Source organism: Chroicocephalus ridibundus, chromosome 7 (assembly GCF_963924245.1).
Source record: "Chroicocephalus ridibundus chromosome 7, bChrRid1.1, whole genome shotgun sequence".
NCBI lineage: Eukaryota > Metazoa > Chordata > Aves > Charadriiformes > Laridae > Chroicocephalus > Chroicocephalus ridibundus.
In genome coordinates, this window is record NC_086290.1 from 7,819,941 (window position 1) to 7,835,354 (window position 15,414).

Here is a 15,414-nt window from a genome sequence, read left to right on the forward strand (position 1 = left end):
GGCTCATCTGCTGTCCAGGTGGTCCCTCTTATTTCCGTATAAAAATGTTCTGTACAACATTTAGCTTTGTTTTACTTCAGATATTCGGTTGTTTGCGTGTGGAATCTTTTTTTCTAAAATGCACCTACTTATTTTGCTTAGGGTTTAACTTTCACTGCTGCTACTCACGTTGTGTTTGCTGAGTTATACTGGGATCCAGGCCATATTAAGCAAGCAGAAGACAGAGCACACCGAATTGGGCAGTGCAGTTCTGTGAATATTCACTTCCTTATTGCAAAAGGAACAATGGATACTCTTATGTGGGCAATGCTGAATCGCAAGGTAGGTGTGGAATAGAACTCGCTGTGGTTAAGATAGCACTTAAGGGCATGTGCCAAATAACGTTCTTGTTCACCTAGGACAGTGTCCTACTATAAGACAAATTGATACACCTAGAATTGCTAATCATCAAAATGCCCGTGTTTGTTCCGAATTAGTCTTTTCTAGCTTTTTGCTCTCCGTTTAAGATGCAAAGATAAATAAGATAACTCTTTCCTGAGATGAATGGGATGATTCACTTCTACGGGAGATCATTGGTTTATCTTCCTCCTAGGTTTTTATTGCTCTGGTTGTTCAATTTACAATTTTTAGGTTTTCTGCTCACTCATAACAGCTAGAGTTTGTTGTGGGGTTTTGGTTTTGTGGTTTTTTTTAATTGGATGAATGTTGTACCTTAAATAAATTTCACTTCTTAGAGGCAGAAGCATTCTCAGATAATTCTTCTTCAGTAGATCCAAGATTACAGTAATCTTACCTTCTGTTGCCATTTTCCTCAGGTATTACCCAGCTCATGTTAGGAAGAGTAGTTCTGTTCTGCTTTCTTTCCTTACTTGGAAGATCTTTGGGAGTTCACAGGACTAAGAAAAATAATTTGGCTGTTTTGCTTTTGTGACCTTTTTGTAGCCTTTGATACCATTCATTAGTGTCTTGTTTTGATAACTGAGGTGTGTTAGTGTTCTGTCAGCTCTTGTTTTCTGACATTTCCAGAAGTGTCAACATAGAAAGCACTGCCTTTTAAACTCTGCTTGTCAAAATCATTTGAGATTGTGGTTACACAGGGTTTATTTTGATGCAAATGACAACTTATGGTTGTTATTCCTGCATTTGACTACCCCTGTGTTGTAGTGGTGCAATTTTTTGTGTCTGTAGAGTTACTTTATTCAGAACTCATGACGATATTTTTGCCAATGTATTCCTCTTCTGCTGAAAAGTAATCACAGCTTAAAGAATCTGAGTACTGCAAACTGTATTTGACATTCAGTTGGGGAATGAAATTCTGTCTTCTAATTCCTGTAGGTACCTCTGAAAAAAATCTCAGTCCAGTACATTAGGAGTCTCCTTAAACATGGCACAGATGCTCTCAGTAATTGACCAACAATTTACCTTACAAGTTCTGTCACTAAACTGCTTCTTTCAATTCCTTCTGCCTTTATTTGTCTCCATGTGCCAAGTAAAACGTAAGAGATGTACACAATGTATACATCCTCTTTTAACGTCAATAAATACTGACATTTTGTATACGCCTTTTCACAAGTCATAGTGGGTTAAATACACTACTTATTGTTATTCTTGCAGAAATGGATGCTGGAAGAGAAGTAGTTTTAATCACGGAAGTTATTTTGAGTTACTACAGAGTCTCTTACTTTGCAAATGCTGAATTAAGTTTGCAAGGGAAGCAAATGGGGTTAATATAGGTAAATAAATTTATTCCAACATGTGAATTGCTTGGGAACGTTATGTAAGTCTTCTTTCTGCAGGCCAAAGTCACAGGCAGCACCTTGAATGGCAAGAAAGAGAAAATGCAGGCCGAAGAAGGTGATAAGGAGAAATGGGATTTTTTGAATTTTGCTGAGACCTGGGCCCCCAGTGAAAGTCTAGAGGATTCCGAAAATGAACTTTTGTTTACACATGTAAGACTCAAAACTTATTTTTCTTTTTTCTTTCTTTTAAAAAAACACACAACAGTTGTTCACTCTATACCATCTCTAAACTAAAAATAGTTTCTTGTATTAGAGAGCAATACTAATGGAGAAAAATCATAATTTTAACAGCTTCTTATGCAGTAATTATAAGTGGAGTTTATGTGTTTCTTTGCTCTTTCCTAGTTTGAAAAGGAAAGACAGCGTGACATACGTTCTTTTTTTTCCCCAAAATCCTCCACTGAGAAGAAACGCAAAACATTTTCTGGTAATGAATCACTACATAATGACTCAGAATCTTCAGAAGTCACAAAAGAAGAGGATGCAGAGAAGAGCAATGAAAACCTGGATTCCACAAGCATAAGTGATGTGGATGCAATTTGTCATGAAAGCACCTGTGAACGCGAAGCTAAAAGAGCAAGAAGCGTAAGTGGATCGACTCCAGTCAGCTCCAGTAAGAGAAAGAAAAAATCTTTGACTGGAAAAAAGCCGCCTTTGTTTTCAGAAAAAAACAATGAAGTCCTTCCTTGTGGCTTAAATACTTCAAGCAAAAGTACAGCTTTAAATAAAGTTTGGCACTGCAGTGTTTGCACTTACAGTAATAATGAATTGCTCCCGTACTGTGAAATGTGCAATTGCCCTCAAAGCAGGAATGGTAAGTAATGTGTGCTGCAGGGAAAAACACGCCTTTTCGTTTCGGTTGTGATTAGTTTTAGAAAATACAGTATTTTTGAATATATGAATACGCACAAATCCAGACAAAATAGGAAGAATGGTGTCTTTACATGAACAGAAACCCGTTAAGTGAGCCTTCTTAATTTTGCTTTCCCCAAGGATCTTTTACATGATTCTAATTTGAAACAGATGGAAAATTCAGATAAATGATAACAGGATATAAATCCAGTGAGGAAGAATATATGCTCCGTTTTCTTTGCAGCAAAAGTAGCTCTCCTTTTCCTTGAGGTTTATCATTATTCTGAATTAATTAAAAGGCAAACTTTTTCTCTGCCTCTCAAAACTAAATGATATGGAATAGATGTCTTGTTAACTTGAGCATTGTATATTTGTCATGAGAGACATTACCTGGAAAATACAGCATTTTGTGCTCCAACAGATATTTTTTATTAAATTTATTTATCTATCTGCATATTTTTTTTAATTAATCTATCTGCAAACTTAATAAACCATTTTTTAAAACTGTCCCTATATTTGCTATTTCAATGGCAAAGGAAGGAGTAAGGTTCTTTTTCTTTCTTTTTTTGTTTTATTTTATTTTATTTAAGTCTGTGCTTGTTCAAGTAAGGACAACTTCTCAGTTTCACAGTACCTGGAAAACTGCTTTGTGTGTTTATGGTATACAATAAGTGTATATACTATAGAATTACTAACTGCATTATTTATTGCATATATTTTGACATTATGCTGCGTGCATGGAATTCCATAAACGCAAAACATTGTTCCATGTGTTTATTCTCCTAATATTAATGTTAGCTCTAGTTTCCTAACAGGTTGTGCCATAATAATATTAAGAGAATAAAATGCAATTTCTTTACATAGTCTTGTCTTCAGATGTGTATTGATTAGGTACCTGTTTGTACAGGTAGCATAAATAATTGCTTTTCTTGTTTCTTCTTCTATAGTTGAGAGAAACTGTGACGCTCCCATGAAGCAGACTGAGGAAGATGTGTCAAAGGACTCCAGGAGAAATGAAGAGAGAGCACAGCGCAATGCTGAAGACAGAAGTGAAGATTTTGGGGAAGTGGTGACCCAACAATCTGTTGAAATCAGCGAACAGGAAACTATTGAAATTGAAAATGAAGAAAATGAAAAAATGTGTGGAGAAGGTAAAGTGGGACTGCTATGAAAGAAAGATTATATCCCTTTGCGAAACAGTATTAAATGCCTCTGGCATGAAAAATAATTTTTAAATAAAAACCTAAACATTTGAAAGATAGAAGTACGTACACCGGCACATGACTTTTTTGGTTTAGCCTGGGAAGTTTATTGAGTTTTGATGATGAATAAACCCAGCCTTTCCGTACAACTCCTGAAGCAAGACAGAGTTTTTGGCTGACTTAAGAACTATGTCAGTCTAGCAACTGTGAACCTGCATTGTTTTATTGAAACTTGTGATAACATTTACTTGTGTTTAGGACAGCCACAGGCAAAACGGATGATAGGTAATTCAGGAGAAACAGAAAAATAAATTACACAACTATCTTGCCAGCTTGCTGCGTGAGTTGTGTAGCTCATGATGTTGTTCTGGGATTAGATACAGAATCCTCCTGCGGTGTATATATTCCCCTTGGTTTTGTTCCTTGCTGAAAGAAAGATTTACAGTGTTCATACAAAAATGTGTTTGCATGTACACCAAATTGGGAAATTGCAGAAATAACTTCTTAAAAACGCGTGTATTATTTTTAACATCTGAGTATCCGAGTAGACTGAATTAAATGAATGAAGGAAAAAACTTCTTAATGTCAACATTTTTTTTCTTGGTAGGAGATACAGATAAATCAGACGCGTTTCCAATATATGATGGGCTTATGTTTTGTGCAAGCAGGAATACTGATAGAATTCACCTCTATACAAAGGTAAACCTGAAATATCCACGTTTGTTATCATTTTAAAATTACGAAGTAAAATGTCCTATGAAATGTGTATGTATACTTTCATTTTTTATACTTTTTATATAAAGACCGGTATTTTTGCATTAGCTAAAAGGTACAAAAATTAGGTCATTTATCATTCTAGTTGTTCTTTTCAGTGGAATTATGTAGGAATGTGTCTGAGAGAAAATGGTCACGTGAGCCAGCCTCCCTGCTATGAGAGATTAGATTAAGAGCAAAACAGGTGGTAGAAGATGGAATTAGTACATGGGAAAAACGGGAACTGAGAAGGTAGAAAACATGTTGTGCTAATGACTAAGCAATTTACTATGTGAATTCTTGTAACCAATCTGATCTGTGAATGAACTGCATGGACAGCGCGTGAACAGAGACCGTAAGCCAATCCTATAGCTGCCGCTAGCGCGTGCTCTTATCGCCTGTCTATATATACTCTGTGAAAACTGGAATAAAGGGAGAACGATCATACTCATATCGAGACTCCATCGTTACTCCAGGTCCGTCTCCCACTCCAACAGAATTAAGTAATAATTTCCTAGATACATAACTTCTGACACTTCTGTTAGCTTACCACATGGGGCTAATACATTCGACGTATGCTCAGATCTTCTGTTAGAAATGCAAGTGATAATTGTTTAAAATTCCTTTTTTTATTATAATGTCTTATCACAAAATATTTTTGATAGAAGAATATTCAAAATAAAAGTAAAAATGACAGTGAATCCTGGCAGACTAACTAAGTAAATAAAATATTGTCGCCACATTTTCAAACAAGCAGTTGGTAATTTTCCAGGTCATATTTCAAGGGGGCATCAGGACTTTCCAATCCCTTCTTTTATGGGACAGAAAAGTTCACTGAGAAGATTTCTTTAAAGCTACTGCAAGAGTCAGTGTATTCAGGTGCAACTGCAAAGCATCACAGATAGCCGAGGGCAAGTCTTTGAGATAATACATTTTATTAGGCTAATCCATACAGCTGGGAAAAAGTTAAAAAGAGTGTCCTCTTGGATCTGAAAACTTGTTTAATATACTTAAAATGTACACTGCTTCCTAGCTTCATGCGTTTTATTCATAGACAAAGATGCATTTTGGATGGTATTTGGACAACTGCATGTTGGTCTGGGTTGGTTGTGGCTTGGATTAGAGTTTCATTATGCCAGATACTGCACAAAATCGTTCTGCTGAGCCATGAGACACTGGGGAATTCTGCTTTGATTCCTTCTCTAGAATGCTTGCAAATCGTCAGTAAGTTCCTGGGTCATATGTACCCACTGGGACAACTTGTTTCTTAAAAATTAATTGGAAGAGAACTTGTTCAGACATTAAAAAAAAAAAATGTTAAGTATAATAAACAATGCTCTATCGAAGATTCTGATTTTAAATTGTAATGAAGTGACATTCTCCAGTCTACAATCATTCATTTCCCTTGGGAATTCAGTCAAGAGGATTCTAATTTCAGTTTCTTAGTTTAAGGCAGTTTGTGCGTCTGAACTACTTGCAAAGAAAAAAATTCAGATATATTCAAAGTTAAAATTTTCACCCCGTTTACTTTTGGATATATTAATGTGAATCATATTTCTTGTGTCTGTGCTATTATTATACATCTGGGGCTTATTCTTTGCTTCTGGAAAAATCTTACCTTGAGGGACTAAATTTAGTAGGAAGGGAGGATAATTGACTTTAAAGTGATAAATCTTTTTTCTAGATTGTGCTACATTGCATCTGTAAACAAAACTGTTTGCTTGTCTAGGATGGTGAACCACTGAATCATAATTTCATCCCGTTGGACATACAGCTGGATAACTGGGAGGATTTACCAGAAACTTTCCAGCATAAACAAAATCGTTCATTGGTAAGAACAAATTCTACTGGCCCAGTAATATAGTATTTAATATGGAGAGCTTTGACTTTATTTTTTTTAATAAATGCAGAAGACTTCCAGGCCTTGGGATCTAGGTTTCATCAATACAAGCAGATCTTGTAAATGTTGATGTGAATATTAATTATGCAGTCTGTTACTTTGGCAAATTACCATGCCTCCTGTTAACATTTCGGTAAATGGAATCAACCAGGCATCATTTAATTTCTCATTTACAGGATTAGTAACTAACATTCATAAGTCAATAAAATAGCATTTTAAAGGTTATGAATTAAATGGGGCACGTGATGAATAAGAATGTGCTAGGTTGTATCAGAGCTGCAGTTCTGAGCAGGCCTCCACTCTCACTTCTTCCTTCGGTCCTCTAACAACGTTCAGAGCAGTGTAGGGACAGGTCCTCTGAGACACGTCGCTCTGGTTAATTCGGTAATAAAGGTCACATCCATAGCGGTGTTTGAGGAGAACATTAACACTATGAAACCAAGTACTCAAGTAAGGAAATCCATAATTTAAATTGGATGTGCAATATTACCTGCTTAACATAGTTTTCTTAACTATTTTCTCCATTTAAAGAGAAATATGATTTGGAAAATCAGATTGTCGTGTGGGAGCAAAGCTGATTCTTTTTGGTAGGTTGTCCAGCAAGGCTGGAACTTAGATTTGTAAGACAGATACCTGGTGATTCAGCCAACAGTTTTGTGAAGCAGCTGAAGTGGATAACACAGATGTTGCCAAAGGATTTCAAAGCTATTTGCTAGACCGAAAAGACAAGTTAAGAATCCCGTGTTTGTGGGCAGTGAGTGGCACTGCCTTATGCAACATCCTGTCCCTGTCCCTCAGCCTTCTCCTCTAGATTAGAAGATCCATATTAGTAAATGCTCCCAAAAAGAATCAGGGAAATAACTTCTTATTTCTGTTTCCATTATATCCTGATGTTTCATTGACTTCTTTCTTGCTGCTCTGACTCTGAGGAAGTGAGACACTTTTACATTTGCCATGCAAAAATACTCCAAGGAGAAAATCATTGCCGTGTCGTAATCTTGAAGTATGGAAGTTTGTTACTGGATAAAGCTGAAGTCACGATTAAGTCCATATTGCACAATGTGTTTATTTTTCCCATAGTCCATGTTCAGAAACAGCATGATACTGACTGCTGTAGGTAGTTGCAAGTCACTGAGAAAAAGAGTGGAAAAAGAGGAATGGAAAAAAACCCCAACACTCTTCAGTTGTCATATTATTACTCCCATTTATTTTCTGTTGTAGAGATGAGGATGGGATGAAATATTTTTTCCCCTACGCACATCCTAAAGTGAGCAGCCACATTATAAATTCTAAATTCCTACGTAGGATCACGGGGTTTTCCCTCACTTCCTCGCTGTTCTGTGGTTATAGTTATTGAGAAAATCCATTAATCGTACCCGTCCTGTCGGTTTGCAGCTTCAAAAGTTGTTTGGTTTTTTTGTGGCTTCCCGAAGCTGGTTGAACTGCTCGAAACTAATGTTCTTTCAATATTTTGATGGTAAAGCATATCTCTACTTCCTAGACATGGATCTTGGTGTGCTGTGCTGAAATGCCCCAGAAGAGAGGATGGCAGTATTGCCATAAAAACAGATGCGTGGTTAAGATAATTTGTTGATCTGATTTCTCATGTCATTAATTGCTAATTTACTATAGTAATTTTTATTATGTATGTTTTTATGGCACTGTGCTATTGTAAAGGAATATTACAACCTCAAGGCAAGTATGTCAGTGATTCTGTTAAAATTTTACAAATTGGAAGACTTGTGTGAGAAATACCTAGTTGAATTGAACAGCTCTTCCCATTTACCTGTAGCTTGGCCTTTCATGCTGACATTTGGGGCTGTAACACTCAATCCAGTGTTAAGCACATATCCATCGGAAGGTTAGAGGAAAGAAGAAAGGTGGTCTATTAAACAAATTATAAATGCCATTCAAGTAACGAGAGCAAACTTTCCTTCTCTGGGAGGCCTGGTGCAAGAGGAGAATGGCCGCTGTAAGAAGAAAACTCTCTTGCGTGTCTGCTTTTCCCGTCCGCAAAGTCTCGTTTACACAAGGAAGGTTTACCTGAGGCTTTATCAAGAAACCCTTCTCCTGTTGCAATACCTTAGATTAGTAAAGATCATTCCTGGCCTTATTTTCTACCTTCTGGATCAACACACCTATCGGAGCAAAACCGGTATTTTAGACAATGCCAAAGCTGTCAGAGTTCATCAGCAGGTGAGGGGGGGAATGCAGCTTGTACGAAAAATGACTCTGATTGATTATCCGTGATAACACCAGCTCTTTTCATCCAGTTTTGAATGTGTTAATTCATAGCACTCTTTCACTGTAATTAAATGGTTCTGTGTAATTCATGTCACGCTGCTGGTAATAGCGTTTTCTACCAGATACTGAGGTTTGTGAAAGAATGGAGTCGTCTAACAGCAATGAAACAGAAGATTGTCAGAAAAAGTGGTCAGGTATTTTGCAGTCCTCTTCACACTGCGGAGGAGTTGTCTAAAAAGCAGTCAGCAGTCAGCAGCACAAAAAGGTATGTATGTGGCTGCTAATTTTTCTTCCTCTTACTAATTGCTGCAGGAAGTTTGATATATTTAATGTAACTTTCAACGGAATGATGCTGAGACTGTAGACCGGTTGTTTGGTGATTGCTTGTCACATTGTGACAGACGTAGGCAACCAAGCACATCGGTAAACCGCCCGTCAGTAAATCTGTTGCAGTGGAAGTGTCCGCTTCCCTGTCCGGCACCCTGCCGCACTCAGCAGCTGCTCTGGCTTCGCTGCGCTGCATATTTAAACATCTGGAACTTTTTGAGGAAAAATCATGACCCTCAGGGACTCAAAAGAGAAAAGTAAGGTCAAAGAATCTTGTTGTTTTCCCCACCTGGAAGCAGGAATAAGTCATTAGGTGCCATCAGTGATATAATTCTTTATTCATATTTCACAGCCTGCTCCAACTCTTTCTGATACTCGTTTTTATTTAAGCAATTCTGTTCTCTGTGGATGACATTTCTCAATACTATTGTTTTCCTTCCTGGGTGTCACTGAAAAGGGCTAGTGTCTAATCCTTGTTAAAATCTAATTTTACCTTTTTTCCCCACTTTCTTTCCTTTTTCTGATACGCTGTCTTCCCTCACAGATGTTTGCAGCTACAAGTTGTCATTGCCCTCCACAAAACCTCTCACGCGTTACAGGTTAACTCACCGAGGTGCCTCTGCAAACTGTCTAAAACCTTTTTATTCCTCTCAGTCCCTGCTGTTAAATTCTCCAGGGCGACTCTATTTTGACTGTAGGTAAGAATTCAAGTAAATAACTAGAGTTTGTAATCCCAGTAATATAAGGAGAACCAGCAGGTAGTAAGTGTTTCTTGACCTGTTGCCGGATTGTTTCATTGCATAAAAAGTAGGAAAGGTGTAACTGTGAAGTGGGTTAGAAAATCTGCTGTAAATCTCCAGCCGTCTTCTAAGGTAGCGTATAGGGTTTGGCATAGGCATGGTACAGAGAGGTGTGCTGATGAGAAGCGGTCTGACCAGTGGTTTTGGAAGGATGATCGGAGTGAAGCCATTCTAAGAGCAGCGGTGTTTTGTATGTTTTTACATTAAAATAAAGAAGTGAGTTCCAACACAAGTAATGGAGCACGGAGTCCTTCAGAGCTTGTAAAGCTTCCTGTAGGAGCCGGAGTATCAGTGAGACTTCACCTAACCGAAACAAAACAGCTTTTAGATTTCACTGTCAGGCAGTATCAAATTGCTTTCATTTTCCTATTGTGCTACACAAACAACCCATCTGTTTGCCGGTGAGAGCTGAATCTAGTTTTAGAAAAAGGTGTGTAATGAGGACGTATTATGGTGAAGTATGTTTTCCCAACCTTTATTCATTTCTCATCTGGAAAACGAGGGACATTTTAAGAGATGGTGCCGTACCAATCTTGCTGCAGCCAAGAGTGAATATTCTTTATATTCTTTGAGGGAGATTGTTCCCTTTGTAGGATATTGACAGAATTTTGAATTCTTTCAGGTATGTGACCAAGGAGGATGTAGCAGCAGCCTCCCTTAGCAAAGCTAGCAGCAGCGGGGGCAGCGTGCGCCTCATCTCGAAAGAAAGTGGGGTTTGTCTGAAGAATGAAAATGCTTCTGTTGAACCATCAGGTCATCCCACAAAGTAAGTTTATTAGTACAAGAAGGTGATTTACCTGTTTCTCCATTTCTAAGGTAGCAAAATTTTTTGCTATGAGTGTTTACCTTGCTGGAGTACAGTGTTTAGGTAAGAAACTTGCTGTAGTGCTAAAGAGCTATGGTTTATTCTTCTGACAACTTAGATTACAGCTGTTGTCTGCTGATATAACTACTAATTAACTGAATCTAATTAAAATGAAACAAGAAAATAGTTACGTGATTCAGTTAAAGAAAAAAAGAACACTAGCTCAGGCCTGCTTGTGAGGTCAGCACCAAATTGGGGACACCAAATTTTCTATTCTGCCTCAAAATTTAGAAAAAGGGAGAAAAGAACATGAACATTGTAGACAGAATTTTTTTTAAAAAAAAACTTTAGTAAAACACAGTGTGTATCCTGCCTGGAGGTGCGCCTCGTTTAGAGTAGGAATTTGATAGGTAGCTTTGGAAGTCACATAGAGAAACAGGGATGTTTTCTTGGACTTTTTCCTTCTGTTAAAGTGTGGCTGAAACATTTTACATTTGTATGTGTGCGTGCCTGTTGGAAGACACCATTTCTTTATAAATGCAGCATTGTTTCAGCTGATAATTCAGTGTACCTGCGTAAATGTAGTAGGGTGTGCAAAAGAAAAATCTGTGGTATTATGAAATTACATTTAAATGGAAATGTAAACCAAGCAGATGATTTGCCCTGTGCAGGTATCAACCTGAGCAAGATATTTCAACTGAAATCGGTATTTCAGAGCATAGAATTTCTCTAATAGAAATACACAGTGCTTAAGAAAAAATAACGAAACCCAACCAAATGAAAACCTACGGAACTGTTTGCTGAATGCCTCCTCTATTAACTAACAGCTGTACTTTGTTCCCTGCAAACAGGTTGCTTTCAGAAAATGGAGAAGGTCCACCAGCTCTTTGTCCGGAGCAGATGGATGCTGAAGGCTCCTCTCAGTACAAAGGTTATTTGCAAGCCCTGGACAGCCGAGGAAACCCACTCTGCCTCAGCTGTCAACAGCCAACGGCTCAGCCGGAGCCAGGCTGCCAGGCCCATGCCTGGGACACACGATTCTGCTCTCACGCCTGCCAGGAGGACTTCTCGATTCGCTCTAGTCAGAGCTACCTCAGGACCAAAGTGTTTGAAATTGAACGCGGCGTTTGCCAGTTTTGTAATCAAAACGCCCAGGAGCTTTATCTCAGCGTCAGAGATGCGGCCAAGAGTCAGCGTAAGAAACTTTTGGAGGATTCTTGGATGTCTCACCTCCCCCTGGGGCAGGTAATAGTACTGGTTTTGAAGTGGTAACAGCTAATCTGCGTAGTCCTGTCACGTAGTTCAGAGAAATCCAAAATGTTCTTCTTACAGGTTTAAGATGGAAGGTTAACCTAGCACCAACGGAATAAGAAAACACAAACAACCAAACAAAAGAAATGCCAATGTCTTCTAACACGTTTTTCACCTCCAAAAGGCACAGGCATCAGAATTTGATTCCTCAGAGATGTAAATATTGCAGCTGGTTGTACCTGAAATGCACTTTATTGATGAACTTTACGGTTATGAAACAATTTAAGAATGGATGTAGTCTAGCAGTACTAAGTTATTCTGACTTCGCAGAATGTTACGTAGGAGCTTAACAAAAGCCAGTTGTCACAGCTCCTCTCAGCATCGCCTCAAATGCATTACAAACTACCACCGTTCTCCCATGGTCGTGATTGCTGATGTGGAGGCAATGGAGCAGAGAGGAAGAAATTTCCTATGTAAAGTGGTATTTTTATTCAGAAACTAAACCACCGTTTTATTTTCTGCTGCAAAGATGAAACTCTGCTTCAGAAGTTACTGCTTCTAAATTGTTTAAATAAATTCTGCAGGCACCCATTGAAACTTGCAAAAGACAGTCATTTACCATCACTTGTTGCGTGCATGAGATGAGCTGTGTTGCTTGCAGCTTTTTAAAACAAGGTGGTGCACATTCAAAAGACAGAGATGAAAAGAAGTCTTGCAGAGGGGGGTGTCCTACAGCCTGCAAAGTCAACACAACTCTACTGTGTCTGAGTTCCCTTTTGAAAGCTGAGACGGGGCTTTAGCACCTCAGGCTTCTCAATGCTCGTTATTACAATTCCCGCTGTCTTGATCGAAAACTTAAATGACAAATCCCTAGTCAGGGTCCGCTTCTTCAACCTGTTGCATGTTTTTAATATCAGCACTTGATGTTGATAAAATGATATTGAAACTTTTCATTCTGTCTTTCCTTGATCCACTGCTGTGCGCTTCAGCACACTGCAGCTGGGGGAAAATAGGCCAACTAAAATTACAGGAGTTTGCTTGTCCTGCGGGAATAACAAAAGAAAAATACTAATGTTTACTTTCTTTCTCTTGATGAAAAGTATGAATACCTACCTCCCTGAATTATTTCCACGTTCTTACAGTAGAACATACATGTAGTTGAGAAGGAGTATCTAACGCTTCCAATGTCGTGTCCTTCATTACTGCAGTTGAATGAAATCATAACGAACCCGGCAGAAGGCCAGTTCTGGCAGGTAGACCACATCAAGCCCGTTTACGGTGGAGGAGGACAGTGCTCCCTGGAAAACCTTCAAACGCTGTGTACGCTCTGCCACAGGGAGGTCAGTACGGTGCAGCCAGAAACCCTCGCCCTCTCCCACGCCATGCTGGTAGATGTAGGGCAGTAGAAGCCAGTCATTGGGTTCCTCCTCAGCCCTCTGCTCCCAGCCTCTCCATCCCACACTGTGAAGGTGAAAGGTAGCATTGAACTGTAACCATGCAACAGTTTCCTCAGGAATTGGGAAAATGTCACCTTAATAAACATTTGCATTTTATTATGTTGTCTACTGCAAAATTAGATGGAAGTTTAACTGTCAGCTAACACTTTCCGTCGAGCACGCTGCTGCCAAGTGACAACACTTACTGAACAGAGCTGTCTTTCCCTTCACAGAGAACTGCGAAACAGGCCAAGGAAAGAAGCCAGATGAAGAGACGCTCCTTAGCTACGAAGTACGGCTGTGATATCACAAAATTTTTTGTGAAGATGTAAAATGCAAGGTGTATTCAGTTACATTGCAACTCAGAAACCGGTATGGTTACACAGTCTTCCTCGTGCACATAAATCCTTGTATCGTGCTGTTGGTAGAGGGAAGACTATACAGAATTAAAACCAAGAAATCACTTTTAACACTTGATTGCCGGAGGGGCTTGGGTGAGTGCACCCAAGGTATTGATCATGGTTATGTTTTTATGACCCTGTGGTTTAAAGCTAAATTTCTGTGTGTACCCTTAATGCAATTTTGAAGCATTCCTGTTTTCCTGTTACAGCGTAAGTTATACCTGCAAGAATTTGAGGAAGTTCTCTTGAAACTCCTGTTGGTCCTACAGGGTTCAATTGTACTGGGGACATTACGGACTGAGAGGGTATCTTAGTTTAAATTCTTTTCTTTGTTCAAATACCAAAATTACTGGAGAAAATACAAGTTCTGATATGTATTATCACAAAACAGCATGAGTGATTTGTTGCTTCTAAAACTGCCTTGTACCTACAAACCACTAATAGCAGCCTCAGGAACGCGCTGATCAGCCATGAAAGGCCGACTGTTGGCACTGGGCCTGACATAAGATTTTGGCATTCCACATTACCTGTTGAAATCTGGTTTAACTTAAACCAGCTTGTATTACAAACTTATTCATGATAAGGAGCCACAAATATCACCAATTATCTCATCAAAGGTAGTTTCTGGGACATGCTAGAGTCACATTCCCCTAATAAGATTACAGAGATGCTGGATATTTTGGACTGTTTATGTGGCTTTCTTTATGGTTACTTCAAATAAATACATTTCTCTTTTTCCTGGTGATTTTTTTTAACGCTTTATCTGTCTCTCCCCCACCCCTTGAATGCCATAAGGCAGCAGTAACTGCTGTTACACTACAGATCTTGTTGTGAAAGTACATGACTGCAATTTCAAGTAAATCTAATTAAAATAAGCTGTAAAGCTTTCTGGGTTGCCTTAATGAGCAAAACTCTTAAAAATGTTCTTTTTTCTCAGTTAAAGAAAGATAGTGTTCTGAATGCACCATTTTCTATAGCATGAAACTAACTGGGCTTCTCCAGCAAAGACATCTTTAGGTAACTGCCTGAAGAAGTCTTACTTGATGTTTGTGTTCTTTCTCCAAGTGATTAAAGGCATCAGCTCTTCAGCCTAAGAACAGCTCTTAACTAACTGAGGGATTTGCAAGTTTATACAGCCTTTACGAGAAGACACACTTCAATATAAATTTTGTGAAGACAGCATGTCAGGAGAGGAGGAAACCACGAGTATCAGGGAAGATACTTAAGTTAAAGATTACTTATTCAGTAATTATTTCTTTTAAAGGACCTAGGCAGTTAAACAGCAGCTAAGTTAGTCTTTTTTTATCAGAGGAATTTGCCTCAGGTAAAATGCAAACAGCCTGGAGAACAAGTTCTGTCACAAAATTTTCTCTGAAGAAAATTAACGCTTCTTTATCCTGAAAATTGTATTTCTACTTGATACAGCTTTATCTGAGGGAAGCACTATCACCCCTGGCCCCTCCAAGAAGTTTTAGGGTAACACCTGGGCCCCTGCTATCTGATACAGAACTTAACTTTCTATATCTATGTAGTCAGAATCATAAACGATGCTTTTCCTGGGTCAAACCATGCAAGGATGACATTTAAAAAGTGTTTTGACAAAACCATTGCTAGTACCTGAAGAAGTCAGAAAGCCAATAATAA

General features: G+C 38.5%; 1 protein-coding gene across 5 annotated transcripts in view; it reads left to right on the top strand.

Moving 5' to 3' along the window:
- ZRANB3 (zinc finger RANBP2-type containing 3) overlaps positions 1-15,335 on the top strand; it is a 50,141-nt gene extending 34,806 nt beyond the window's left edge. For 3 of the 5 annotated variants that reach the window (XM_063342595.1, XM_063342594.1, XM_063342596.1), the window contains 11 exons: positions 142-321; positions 1,797-1,949; positions 2,145-2,613; positions 3,599-3,802; positions 4,461-4,552; positions 6,336-6,437; positions 8,873-9,015; positions 10,500-10,643; positions 11,534-11,927; positions 13,142-13,273; positions 13,603-15,335. In XM_063342595.1, the coding sequence (XP_063198665.1) occupies positions 142-321; positions 1,797-1,949; positions 2,145-2,613; positions 3,599-3,802; positions 4,461-4,552; positions 6,336-6,437; positions 8,873-9,015; positions 10,500-10,643; positions 11,534-11,927; positions 13,142-13,273; positions 13,603-13,701 (2,112 nt within the window). In that variant the 3' untranslated portion in view covers positions 13,702-15,335. Of the gene's footprint in view, positions 1-141; positions 322-1,796; positions 1,950-2,144; positions 2,614-3,598; positions 3,803-4,460; positions 4,553-6,335; positions 6,438-8,872; positions 9,016-9,621; positions 10,644-11,533; positions 11,928-13,141; positions 13,274-13,602 lie in introns of those variants that run through there. The other 2 variants (XM_063342598.1, XM_063342597.1) reach the window with 2 other exon arrangements.
- The last annotated feature ends 79 nt before the right edge of the window (positions 15,336-15,414 follow it).